This window comes from Geotrypetes seraphini, chromosome 5 (genome assembly GCF_902459505.1).
Source record: "Geotrypetes seraphini chromosome 5, aGeoSer1.1, whole genome shotgun sequence".
Classification (NCBI taxonomy): Eukaryota; Metazoa; Chordata; class Amphibia; order Gymnophiona; family Dermophiidae; genus Geotrypetes; species Geotrypetes seraphini.
The window spans coordinates 200,076,310-200,089,839 of NC_047088.1; the positions used below are offsets into that span (position 1 = coordinate 200,076,310).

General features: G+C 42.0%; 1 protein-coding gene across 2 annotated transcripts in view; it reads left to right on the plus strand.

Moving 5' to 3' along the window:
• Positions 1-13,530, plus strand: part of LOC117360784 (neurabin-1-like) — a 162,512-nt gene that overhangs the window by 96,972 nt on the left and 52,010 nt on the right. For both annotated transcript variants that reach the window (XM_033945129.1, XM_033945130.1), the window contains exons 12-14: positions 5,387-5,538; positions 7,971-8,292; positions 13,264-13,348. In XM_033945129.1, the coding sequence (XP_033801020.1) occupies positions 5,387-5,538; positions 7,971-8,292; positions 13,264-13,348 (559 nt within the window). The remainder of the gene's footprint in view (positions 1-5,386; positions 5,539-7,970; positions 8,293-13,263; positions 13,349-13,530) is intronic.

Sequence of the window (13,530 nt, forward strand, 5' to 3'; positions counted from 1 at the left end):
AGTGCAGTGAGTCCAATCCTGCCGCCTGTAAGACGCCAGCGGAAGCGCTCCGCCCCTATAGAGGTGAGTCCCTCAACATCGGGCTCCTCATCTCCGGGGCGTCGAGCGGCACCGCAGGTACCGCAGAAGAAAAAAGCGGTACCGGTGCCATCCCTCGATGACCGCATTACGGCCATCCTTCAGGTGCAGCTTAAGGAGCAATTAGAACGACTCCTTCCTGCTATCATGACACCGAACCTTCCGGTGCCAGTCCGCACCGAGCCACCGGTATCGGTTGTGGATCAATCCGTATCGATACCGATTGTGGAACCCGTGTTACCCGCTTCCACTGTCTCGGTACCGCTTCACCTAACCTCATCGGTATCGATGCCAGTCCTTGCACCGGAGCCGAGAGCTCACCATCAATCGGTGCAGACTTCGGCACCGGTGCGACCGATAACTTCTCCTGACTCGGTATCGATGAGGTCGGGTAAGTCGGTGCGCAAAACCCGACACATGCAAACGTCGACACCTGAGTCTCGGGACCATTCTTCCCATGTCAGGGACCCTGATCTGTGGGGAGACTCAGAGGAACCCTTTCTTTCTGAAGGCGAATGTTCCTCAGAGGAGGAGGATTCGGCTGTCCCTGACCCATCCTCCAAACAGGCCACTTCCTCTTTCTCTAGTTTTTTGAAAGAGATGTGTGAGTCCTTGTCCATTCCTTTGGAGGCTGAATCCAAAAAGTCTAAAGCTTTTTTGGATGCCCTTGATTTTGATCAGCCTCCAAAGGAATTTTTGAAACTTCCCCTTCATGACATCTTGAGGGAAACTTTCTATAAGAATTTAGAGACTCCTTTAACTGTCCCAGGGGCCCCACGTAAACTGGATTCTCTATATAAGGTAATTCCCATTCCTGGGTTCGACAAACCTCAACTTCCACATGAATCCTTATTTGTCGAATCCACCCTTAAAAAGACTTCAGGAGCCAGTGTATATGCATCTGTCCCTCCTGGCAGAGAAGGAAGGGCCATGGATAAATTTGGTAAGAGGCTCTACCAAAATGCTATGTTAGCAAATAGGGCTAGTAATTATGCTTTTCATTTCTCTTTTTATTTAAAGCATCTCCTTACCACCATGGCTTCTTTCGAAAAATATCTTCCTTCACGAAAGCATCCCGCTTTTCACACATGCTTGTCGTCTCTTCTACAATTACGTAAGTTTATGGTTAGATCCATATATGACACCTTTGAACTTACATCCAGAGCGACAGCAATGTCAGTAGCTATGCGTCGTTTGGCCTGGCTTCGGGTATCCGAACTTGATGTTAACCATCAAGATCGGTTAGCCAATGCCCCATGCCTAGGGGATGAGCTCTTTGGGGATTCCATGGACTCAACCACACAAAAGCTCTCTGCTCATGAGACGCGCTGGGATACCCTGCTCAAGAATAAAAAGAAGCCTCCTCCGCCAAGACCATACAGGCAGCAATCGGCCTATCAACGCCGCTTCACAGCTCGTCCATTGACTACCACTGCTCAGCAACCTAGGCGTCAGAGGCAACAACAACGTCAGCCTCCCAGACAACAGCAGCAGCAACAAGCTGTAAAACAACCTCCTCAGCAGAAGTCACAGCCCTTTTGACTTCATTCTCCACAGTATAGCCAGTATCCCTATTCCTGCTCTCCTGCCTCAGCCTATAGGAGGTCGACTTTCTCTGTTCCTCAGCCGGTGGGAAGTAATCACATCGGACCAATGGGTCCTCAACATCATCCGCCACGGCTACTCTCTCAACTTTCAGACTCTTCCACCTCAAAGCCTGCCAAAAGAGTCTGCTTTGAACAGTCCTCAATCGGCCCTCCTTATTCAGGAGGTCCAATCCCTCCTCCTTCTGAACGCTATAGAGGAAGTTCCTCTAGATCAAAAGGGGCAGGGATTCTACTCCCGTTACTTTCTAGTTCCCAAAAAGACAGGAGATCTCAGACCTATCCTGGATCTTCGCGATCTCAACATTCATCTAGTAAAAGAAAAATTCAAGATGCTTTCTTTAGCCATCCTTTATCCCCTTCTAAATCAAAACGACTGGCTATGCTCCCTCGATCTCAAAGAGGCTTACACTCACATACCGATCAATGTAACCTCAAGACCATATCTCCGATTCATGATCAATCATTGTCATTACCAGTACAAGGTGCTGCCCTTCGGTCTTGCCTCATCTCCAAGGGTATTCACCAAATGTCTCATTGTGGTAGCGGCATTTCTACGCTCTCACCACCTGCATGTATTTCCTTACCTGGACGATTGGTTGATCAAAGACACTTCCGCTCAAGCAGTCCTTCTGGCCACCAACCAAACCATCCAGTTTCTACAACTTCTGGGATTCGAGATCAATCTACCCAAATCTCATATCATTCCCACTCAGAGACTTCAATTCATTGGAGCGATCCTGGATACACTCCTCATGAGAGCTTTCCTACCATCCAATCGTCTCCAGACTCTTCAGTCTCTATGTCACCAGGTGCTTCCTCTGCCGTCCATCTCAGCAAGACAAATGATGGTACTCTTGGGGCACATGGCATCCACAGTTCATGTCACACCTCATACCCGTCTTCACCTGCGCACTCCTCAATGGACCCTTGCTACCCAGTGGTCCCAAGCGTCGGATCCTTGCTCACGACACATATCTGTGACATCATCTCTTCGTCAGTCTCTTCAATGGTGGTTGGTATCCTCAAATCTATCCAGAGGTCTTCTGTTCCATCAGCCTCCTCATCAACTAGTCATCACCACCGACGCCTCTCTGTACGCATGGGGAGCTCACTTGAACGAGTTCCAGACTCAAGGTCTTTGGTCAGCCCAGGAAAGGAAGCATCAAATCAATTTCCTGGAACTCAGAGCGATGTTTTACGCCCTCAAGGCCTTCCAACACCTTCTCTTTCCTCAGGTCCTTCTGTTGTGCACAGACAATCAGGTTGCGATGTACTACATCAACAAACAGGGTGGGACAGGCTCTCGCCTTTTATGCCAGGAAGCCCAGAAGATCTGGACTTGGGCCATAGATCACCATCTCTTCCTGAAAGCTATATACATTCAGGGGAAACAGAATTCCTTAGCGGACAAACTCAGCAGAATTCTCCAACCTCACGAGTGGACACTCGATCCCGTGACTCTGCAGTCTATCTTCGATCAATGGGGCACTCCTCAGATAGACCTCTTTGCAGCTCCTCACAATCATCAGCTGCCCCTATTCTGCTCCAGACTTTACTCTCCACACCGTCTAACAGCAGATGCTTTTCTCCTCGACTGGTCGAATCTGTTCCTGTACGCCTTCCCTCCTCTGCCTCTCATGTTGAGAACCTTGTTCAAGCTCAAGAGGGAACGAGCCACCATGATTCTGATTGCTCCGAGGTGGCCCAGGCAACATTGGTTCTCCCTTCTACTTCAACTCAGTTCCAGGGAACCTTTTCTTCTTCCTCTGTTTCCTTCTCTGCTTACCCAACAGCAGGGAACCCTTCTGCATCCCAACCTCCAGTCTCTACACCTGATGGCTTGGTATCTCTCGGGCTGAACTCGACTGATACTCTTTTGTCTCAGCCCGTTCGTTCCATTCTGGATGCCTCCAGGAAACCAGCCACTCTACAATGTTACCATCAAAAGTGGACGAGATTTTCTTCCTGGTGTCTTCTTCATCATCTTGATCCCACTTCCCTAGCAGTGGAGACGTTGTTGGATTATCTTCTTTCTTTGTCTGACTCTGGCCTGAAGTCCTCTTCCATCAGGGTCCACCTCAGTGCCATTGCAGCTTTTCATGAGCCAGTCCATGGAAAACTTCTTTCAGCTCATCCTCTGGTGTCCAGGTTCATGCGTGGGCTTTTCAATGTGAAACCACCTCTTAAAGCCCCTCCGGTTATCTGGGATCTCAATGTGGTTCTTTCAGCTTTAATGAAACCTCCATTTGAACCTTTAGCTACTTCTCCTTTCAAATTTCTCACTTGGAAAGTACTTTTCCTTATTGCTCTTACCTCTGCCAGGAGAGTCAGTGAGCTTCATGCACTGGTTGCAGATCCACCTTTTACGGTTTTTCACCATGACAAGGTGGTTCTGCGTACACATCCAAAGTTTCTCCCCAAGGTTGTTTCTGAATTTCATCTCAACCAATCCATTGTTCTACCGGTTTTCTTTCCAAAACCTCATTCTCATTCTGGGGAACAAGCTCTGCATACTTTGGATTGTAAAAGGGCTCTTGCTTACTATCTGGAGCGTACGAAACCCCACAGATCAGTTCCCCAGCTTTTTCTGTCCTTTGATCCGAATAAATTGGGACGTCCTGTTTCTAAACGTACGTTGTCTAATTGGCTAGCAGCGTGCATTTCATTCTGTTATGCTCAGACCGGACTGACACTGGAAGGTTCTGTCACGGCCCATAGAGTCAGAGCAATGGCAGCATCTGTAGCTTTCCTCCGTTCCACTCCTATTGAGGAAATCTGCAAAGCTGCTACTTGGTCCTCAGTTCACACTTTTACATCTCATTATTGTCTGGATGCATTCTCCAGAAGGGATGGTCACTTCGGCCAATCTGTTTTACAAAATTTGTTTTCTTAATGGCCAACCTTCCCTCCATCCCTCTTTTTGTTAGCTTAGAGGTCACCCATCAGTCAAGAATATGCTGCCTGCTTGTCCTGGGATAAAGCACAGTTACTTACCGTAACAGGTGTTATCCAGGGACAGCAGGCAGATATTCTTGCGTCCCACCCACCTCCCCGGGTTGGCTTCTTAGCTGGCTTATACTAACTGAGGGACCGCGCGCCTCTGTCGGGCGGGAAGGCACTCGCGCGTGCGCGGTGCGGCCGAGCTAGAACTTTCTAAAAAGTTCTTAGAGTGCAATCACTCTAAAATTGTCCGTACCGGGGCTCCGTCGGTGCCGTCACCCATCAGTCAAGAATATCTGCCTGCTGTCCCTGGATAACACCTGTTACGGTAAGTAACTGTGCTTTTTGGTAATATATAGACATGAAAAAAAGAAAAGAAAATAAGGTGATACCTTTTTTATTGGACTTATTCCAATAAAAAAGTATAATTTTTTTTTGTTTTTTTTTGTCTACACATTACCAAAATAAAAAGCAAAATATGTAACTTTTAAAAATATTTTCAAAAGAGGTTATTTTACTCAAAATATAAATTGTGCAGACATTCCAAGATTATGCTAATTTGTGTTAAACGAAGGAAGAATAATAACTTCAAAAGTGGATTAACAAGGCTACGCCATTTTACTTCTTATTGTGAAAATGAATTTTCATTTTGTCTTAACCATCTGGAAAATAGGGTATTAATTGGCATCAGTTTTAAGTCTTTTACCAAATAGGTAATGCTGATTTGGTTATGTTAACTTTCTGCTGTTTGTGTATTTCAGATTTTGATGCATATATTAGAGAAACTCCGAGATTAGATACCAGTGCCCACAAAGAGAAAGCCCAGCTTGCCTCAAAAGTTAAACGACATCCACCTTCTCGATTAAAAATGAAAGAATCTCTTGCAAATAACCAGCAGAACCTGAGTATGAAGGTATAAGCATTGATAGTGGTTCATTTAATTTATTGGCCATTTAAACTGGGCTCCTTTTATGAAGGTGCGCTAGCGTTTTTAGCGCACGCACCAGATTAGCGCGCTAGCTGAAAAAACAACCGCCTGCTTAAGAGGAGGCAGTAGCGGCTAGCGGGTGCTATTCCGCGCTTTAAGGCCCTAACGTGCCTTCGTAAAAGGAGCCCTAAAAGGAGAGAATATGTATTTCTGAAGTGGATGAAAGACCTTAAGGAAAAGGAAATGGGACTTGATATACCACCTTTTTGTGGTTACAGTCAAAGCAGTTTATATATTATATACGGGTACTTATTTTGTACCTAGGGAAAAAGTTTTTGGTCCTTCCGGCCTTAGTTTTAACTCCAATAAATTGTTGTGTCAGAGAAAACATTAGGGGGTTAATTTTTATAAAGGGCTTTACATTTGAAACATGCCTCATAAAGTTGCATGGGTATATAAATCCATACAAGTACACATTCCAACAAGAGAGTGTGTAGTTTTACACATTTTGTGTGTAGGAGTTCTCAGAGTTGGGTGAAGCAGAAGTGGAGTTATAATGTACACAAGTACTATTCGTAGATCAACACAAGGATGATATAGAAGAAATAGAAAATGGCCAACACAGCATATTACTCTTACATCAATATACTGTATCTGCATTAACCACAAGTGAGCAGATAGATAAGCTGGAAAAACAACACCCTGCTTTGTTCCTGTGGTGTAATAGCCACTTTCAATTGATAAAATACACCTAAATATTCATCCTTATATTCTATTCTTTCTGTTGGACTGAAGGAAGTTACAAGGAGAAAAATATTAAAATAGGATTTGTGAGGTCTTGGATTCAACTTCAAGTAAAATTAATGTTTTCTCAATATATAGCATAGCAAAGTAAGAGAGAAAACATGGCAGTGCACACATTGTAATACAAACAAGTGCAGAAAGTATGTGGACCATGGTTCATGGAATTCTTTTCAGCCCCTTTGTAAGTTTATATAAATGTGTTCAATTAGTCTGGAATAAATGATAGAGTGAAATTGAATGTGATGATATAATCATTAGAAGTCATTTTAAATAGATTTCAAAATATGCATTTTACAGTTTAGTTATAGGGTGCTACTGCCCCAAGGTGACAGGTAATGCCATGCATCTTCACCACTGAAAGTCAATATACCAAGTGTCGTCATATGTAGTATCTATTACGAAAGGTTACTAGGTTTCATAATAGAATTCACAATAAAGAAAATTTAATATATATCCAGTTCACTAAGAGCTAGTCCAGCAGAGAAGGAAGTGTGATGGGGAAAGCATAGAGAACATCCCTTATGGAATCATTTCCCATACTTCTGCAGATATACTTCTGTATGTGTGCATCTCTGTATGTGGCAAGGTGAGGGGAAGGGAAAATTTGAAAGGATCAATTCCCCTAACCAGTGTTTTTATGTATGTTGGGGTTGCAGAAACTGACTTCTCGGCAGAATGTATTGGACCGTTTCTGGAACCTGCGATCCAGTCTTTCCTATTTTTGAACCCTACATCTTTTTCTTGGTGTCTTCTCCACCCCCCCCCCCCCCCAAACACACTCATTAAATTTTTGAACAGTCATGTCCATTGATGGATGTTTTTGCCTTTTCTTTTTGGTCTAACTATATTAAGCTACAGTACATTAAAAAAGTGATGGTTATGAACAGCTACTTTGGTAACTGTTAAGGTCTTGCTCTTTTGGATTTAGGCTGTTTGTAAAGTAAATATTTATTTGGATTTATATCTCATCCTCCCAGAAGAGCTCAGAATGGGTTACAAGTTTACATACATAATAAAACATAACAGGGTAAACAATAGAGCATGATAGTACATTTTAGATCATGATGTGATAGGACAATACATAGGGGAACATAGTAGTATTAAAAAAGCATGGCAGTACTTAATAGGATATGACAGTATCAGACCTCATATAGTAGTGGTGGTGATATGAATTTAGTATGACATTGTGGTAACTAATAGAGCTTGGTGGTGGATTATGATACATGACAATAAACGGTATGGCAGACAGTACATAAAAGAGCATGGCAAGAACATAGCAGTGCATGGCCTGGTAGGACAATACATAACTGTGAATGGTAATATGTGCATGGTATGGTATAATATAATATAGATTGTCAGGCAAAGCAATGACAGTATGTGACACGGCAAGGTAATACATAACATTGCATGAAAAGATATGTTACGCATGACATGGTATGGAAGTGTGACAGGGCATTATAGTATCGGTGATGGTTGATCTTGTTGTGTAGATGGTGGTATTTAGGCTGGAGTTATTTCATGGAAGGTTAGAGGAAGAGGTGAGTTTTTATTGCCTTCCTGAAGTTCAGTAGTCATAGTGATCTGATTTACTGTCTCTGTCATTTATGCTATAGGATGAAGATGAGGATAGAAGTATCCAGTGTGGAGAGTGTTTCATTCCATTGGAAATCCTGTCATTTGAAGAAAGAGAAGAGAACATGCGTTTGTCACTATTTCATGATATAGATGATGAAATGACTGGAAAACCTAAACCTGCTGAAAGCATAGATAGTCTTCTAGAGTCAAGTCCTTACATTTCTGGCCATTCTTCCCCAGTACATAGGCCAAAGACTGAAAACAGTTTTGGTACAAATCTGTTTAATGATGAAACAGAAGTCTTTAGTTATCAAACAGAATATTCTAAAACTGCCAACCAGACAGAATCAAAAGGAAAAGGTAAGCGTATTTGTTGGGTTCTCTAGGTAGTTGGCAACATATCTTTATCAATTTATAGGTTCATTGTTTTAAAAACACATACTGAAGTTGTTATATAGTTGTGTGGAGGACATGCAATTTTAGAAACGTTTATCATAGTGTCACTGAATTTAAATGTACAGTGGTGCCTCGCATAAAGAACGCCTCGCACAGCGAACGCTGCACACAACGAACTTCATTTCATGATTCATACAACGAACTTCGTTTCACACAACGAAGTCGCCCGAGCTTCCACGATCGCTGCCGATGTATTGCATCCTTCCGCGCAGGCACTGCAGGCAGTCGTTAGTCACTGCGCTTAACTTAAGCACGTATCGCGGCAATCGTTCTTCATTACGAATTAAATCACGCACGCACGTATCACGGCAGTCGTCCTTTTAAGATAAACTCAATATTTTTTATATATCATGGCTTCTAAAAAAAGCAGGAAGGTGATTTCTGTTGAAATGAAACGGGAAATAATTAGAAGGAGTGAATGTGGGGTAAAACAGTGTGACCTCGTCAAAGAGTTTGGCCTCAGCAAGACCACCATTTTCACCATTTTGACAAATTTATCTTTTTTTATGTCATCTTAGCATATTTTATGCTGCAGAATGAATAATTTTTTTTAACATGTATTGTTATGGGAAAACGCGTTTCACATAACGAACTTTTCGCATAACAAACTTGCTCCTGGAACGAATTAAGTTCGTTGTGTGAGGCACCACTGTATATCTGTTTAGATGATGCTGCTAAATATAGTATAACTTGAACTATCTAAGTGAGACATTTCAAGGCATATGTGCTATTCTAGTGCAATAGGCACATTATTCTTGAACCTGTGGGTTGTGTATCTCTGATTGTGAAATCTGGTATAGAGAGCCTCATTTACATTTTTTTTTTATGCTCCATTTCCCCTCACTCTGAGTTGTCCTGTGACTCCTCAGTTTCACTTGCTACATGTGAGATGGTAGGTGCCTGTCTGTTCTGCTCATGTTTATTTTTCTTTAATTTTGATTATTTGGTATCTAATCATGAAACTTTATAGTGCTGTAGAGGCTCCCAGCCTCAGGACATTTCTGGCTGCTAAAGAGCACAGACTCTGGGGGCAGAAGTCTGTAGTCAAGATGCAGCCTGCTTTGCAGGGCAGCTGCTTGGCCATCCTGCATTAACAGTCTAGGAGCTCAGGGACCATTCCTTTGAGAGCAATGCTTGCTGCATGTTTTGTCCGCAGATAGCTTGAGCACAGACTGGTCCTTTGCGGGTTTTTATCCAGGATCAGATCGGATGCTGACCGCATCCCTCCCCTGACTTCGTGTGTATTTCAGAGAGGGTTTGAAGTCTCAGTCCAGCTGGTAGGACTGAGGAGCAGTCTGAAGAAGCAAGCAATCTGGATTTCCAGGCTTATCTGAGGCAGAGGTTCTCTGGCTGCAGTTTTCAGCCTAAGAGCATCCAGCACCTGTATTAGCCTATGAGATAAATTGGGGTGGGTGGTCTCTAGAAGAAGTTCTAAAAGTTTCTGGTGCCAGGGTCCCTTACCCTAAAATCCTATTCTCCAAATTTTTGAACCATTATGTAGCTTCCACTTTTGGCACTACAATCGCTGCTGTGGCATCCATCTTGGCTTTCCTGATTTTGGAATAAACACCTCAATTTACAGTGCGATAGGGATGGTGTGGTGAACCAAGGGTCTTGCATCCACTCTTCAAAGTCCTTTGCAGGAGATACTGAATACTGTTCTATGCTGCCCCCAGATAGTTATATTTTCTGCAAGCGAGCCTGCAGGAGCAACTTTGTTCTGTTTGGTCTTCTTATTTTTTGTTTTTATTTTTCTGTGGATTTTGTGCTTTTTTTCAGCTCCACTAACTTGTGTGACTTTGGTCTGCAGCTGACAGGTGGATCCTGCAGGGACCTGGTCAGCCAGCCTGCTTGAACTGTGGAGCTTGGAGGTTTCCACTTCTATTTGCTCAATCCTTGACTTGATCAGGAGTGTTCGCGCAGGCTCGTCAGGAACCAATTGTATTTTTTTTGGAGCATTCTGGTTCTGGAGATTAAGGTTCAGAAGAGGCAGCTTTCCTAGTGGCAGAGGTCCTCTCTGAATTCTAGCTACCCTGAGAGGAGCTGTGGCAGGCTGCAGTACTCTTTCCCAGAGTCTAGTCTGTGAGGGCAGTTCGGGGATGGAAGTGTCTAAATTTAATGATTTTCTGGTTATAACTTGTTGTAGCCTTGTTCACCTACCCCTAAAATTCTAAAATCATGACTCCACTGATATTCCCTCATGTCCAATATGACAAAAATAATAATAAAAATGTCAAAAATCCACATATTAGCCACAAATATGTCCAACAATTGATTTCAAAATAAGTTTACTCAAGGGGGAAAAATAATCCATGATGTTATGCTGCACGTTATTACTCCTCAACTCTGGCCGAGTTTCTCCTAGGCTTCATTGGGAGGAGAGTAATTAATCTTTCTTGAGAATTGGGAGGAGAGTAATTAATCTTTCTCGAGAGAGGTCATACGGTTGAGGCTGTGCTCTTTCCCTGCTTACAATGGCTTTCTAAACTGTAGTAATAGAAATTTTCCAGATGTAGCCAGGGAGACTGAGAGATGGAAAAGGCACATTTAAGTGTTTCAGCCCAGAATTTTACAGTTGGGAGCTTTGTTTTTTCTTCAAGTATCTAAGCCAGGGGTGTGAAAGTTCCTCCTCGAGGGCCGCAATCCAATCAGGTTTTCAGGATTTCCCCAATGAACATGCATGAGATCTATTAACATACAATGAAAGCTGTGCATGCACATAGATCTCATGCATATTCATTGGAGAAATCCTGAAAACCCGACTGGATTACGGCCCTCGAGGAGGGACTTTGACATCCCTGATCTAAGCAAATGTGTGTTAAAATATTCTTTAAAACAAGTTTTTTGACCCCTCACAGCTAACAGCTATGGTATGGTATGGGTGTCAGCCTTGCATTACTGTATACTAGCTGTCAGCATTTCTGTTGGCCTAACCAGAGTGTCGGCAAAGGACTGTGAGATATTATATTAAACAATCTGACTCTGGGAATGTTAATGCCCAGAATCCACTTATCTTGAGTATTGCCAGGAATTTTCAAGATATGTGGAGGCAAACAGGCCTGCAGAACTGGGATTAAAATATTCTTTATTTACAAAGACCCAAGAAATATGGATCCTGGGCAGGGGCTTTTAGGGTTTATCTGCACTAACATTCCCAGAGTCAGATTGTTTAATATACCAGAATAATTTGCTGACACTCTGGTTAGGCCAACAGAAATACATGCAAGGCTAACATTGGGTAGTTATTCTTATTTTTCATTTTTCCCTGAACTAAAGGTGTTTTTTCATAGTATTTCTAATTCTCTTGGCCTCAAGATAAGTTCAAATGTTGGATTAAATGTTTATTAATTGATGTTAAAATTTATTTTTAATTGTTTAAATATGTCAAGATCAACTTCTTTTGAAGAATATTTAATTGCTTGGTAATTTATGGTATCCTGTATTAAAGTAACCTGTTAAGAAAGGAATAAAGGAGAAAAACAGCACAATGGAAAATAAACATAGTTAGAAACATAGAAATATGATGGCAGATAAAGGCCAAATGGCCCATCCAGTCTGCCCATCCGCAGTAACCATTATCTTTTCCTCTCTCTAAGAGATCCCATTTGCCTATCCCAGTCTTTCTTGAAATCAGACACAGTCTCTGTCTCCACCACCTCTACTGGGAGACTATTCCATGCATCTACCACCCTTTCTGTAAAAAAGTATTTCTTTAGATTACTCCTGAGCCTATCACCTCTTAACTTCATCCTGTGCCTTCTCATTCCAGAGCTTCCTTTCAAATGAAAGAGACTCGACTCATTTACATTTACATCACGTAGGTATTTAAACCTGCTGGGACACATAGGGAAAGTATTTAAATACCTGATTTCTATTCAGTGTATTGTAAACCGCTTTGGGTCAATCACTTCATGAAAAGGTGGTTAATAAATCCCAATAAATAAGTAAAATAAAAACATGCTTTATTGGCCACAATCCATTTTGTTACTTTGCACCAGGGCTCCTTTGAGATATCTACAATCCTGTGTTCTCAGTCTTGTCACTATTTGCCATTGTATGGTGCCTAAGACTTCTTCTACACATGGGCTATGAACAGTTGCTTAAACCTGGGTTGTCCCAGGCAGTGGAACATCCGAGTCAAAAGTTGAATTGTAGTCATTTGTGTAGCATTACACAATGTTCTCACTGATCCATTGGGCAGTTCTGTCAGTTTTTCAGTTCTAAAGATTTCATTATTTGTTTTAGATAACAAATGCTGGCTTTTACAAAGCTGCAGTAGAGGGTTCTACTATGGGCTGGTGCGGTAAATGCTCAGATGTTCATAGAATTCCTATGAGTGTCCGAGCATTTACCTCGCTGGCCCTTGGCTTTGTAAAAGGAGTCCTAAGTCTCACTTTTAGTTCATAAATGGGATATGTTTTGATGAATCTGCTTCTGGATTTGGATCTTTCATGGTTGCCTTTGCAAGTTTGTTAATCACAAAATTTGACTTAGAAGTAATGGTACTTTAGATCAGAAGTACTTGTCATTAGCATTAATGAAAAGCTACAGTGATTGTAGATACCCCTTTATATTATTAAAATGTATAGGTTCTGTCGAAAATAATCTGGTCTGCAATAAATAGCATACCTTTGTGTGCTAATACTTCATACCTTTAGGAATAGGGGCTAGTGTATGTTAATATTTGTTTGAAATAGGGACTGAAAATATCCCAAACTCGTATACTGCTTCATCTTTCAATGATTGCATTGGCCCAAAAATACAACCTGCAATGCATCCAGTTTCCTCCAGGACAAATATGACTACTAGAGCTTTGTATTAAGGTATGTGACGATCTTAGTTTCGTCCTGATTTCATCTGCATTTTTATTGTTAGATGACAAAAGAGGTGAAGGTAAAATAATGGAAACAAGCGATGGTACTTCATCAGGAAAGACTAAAAGACGATTTCCAGATTTTGGGTATGACTTTATTTTTTTCATTTAATAAATACAAGCTTAAAGGAACTGTGCATACTAGTGTAAAACTGGCAGATTTAGTGTGGATTTTGACCATTTGTTTTTCCACACAGGTTTCCCCTTGTATCTTTGATTCTATTAAGAGTAAGCCTACTGTTTAGGAGGGAAAGTTGTAGAAATATAGA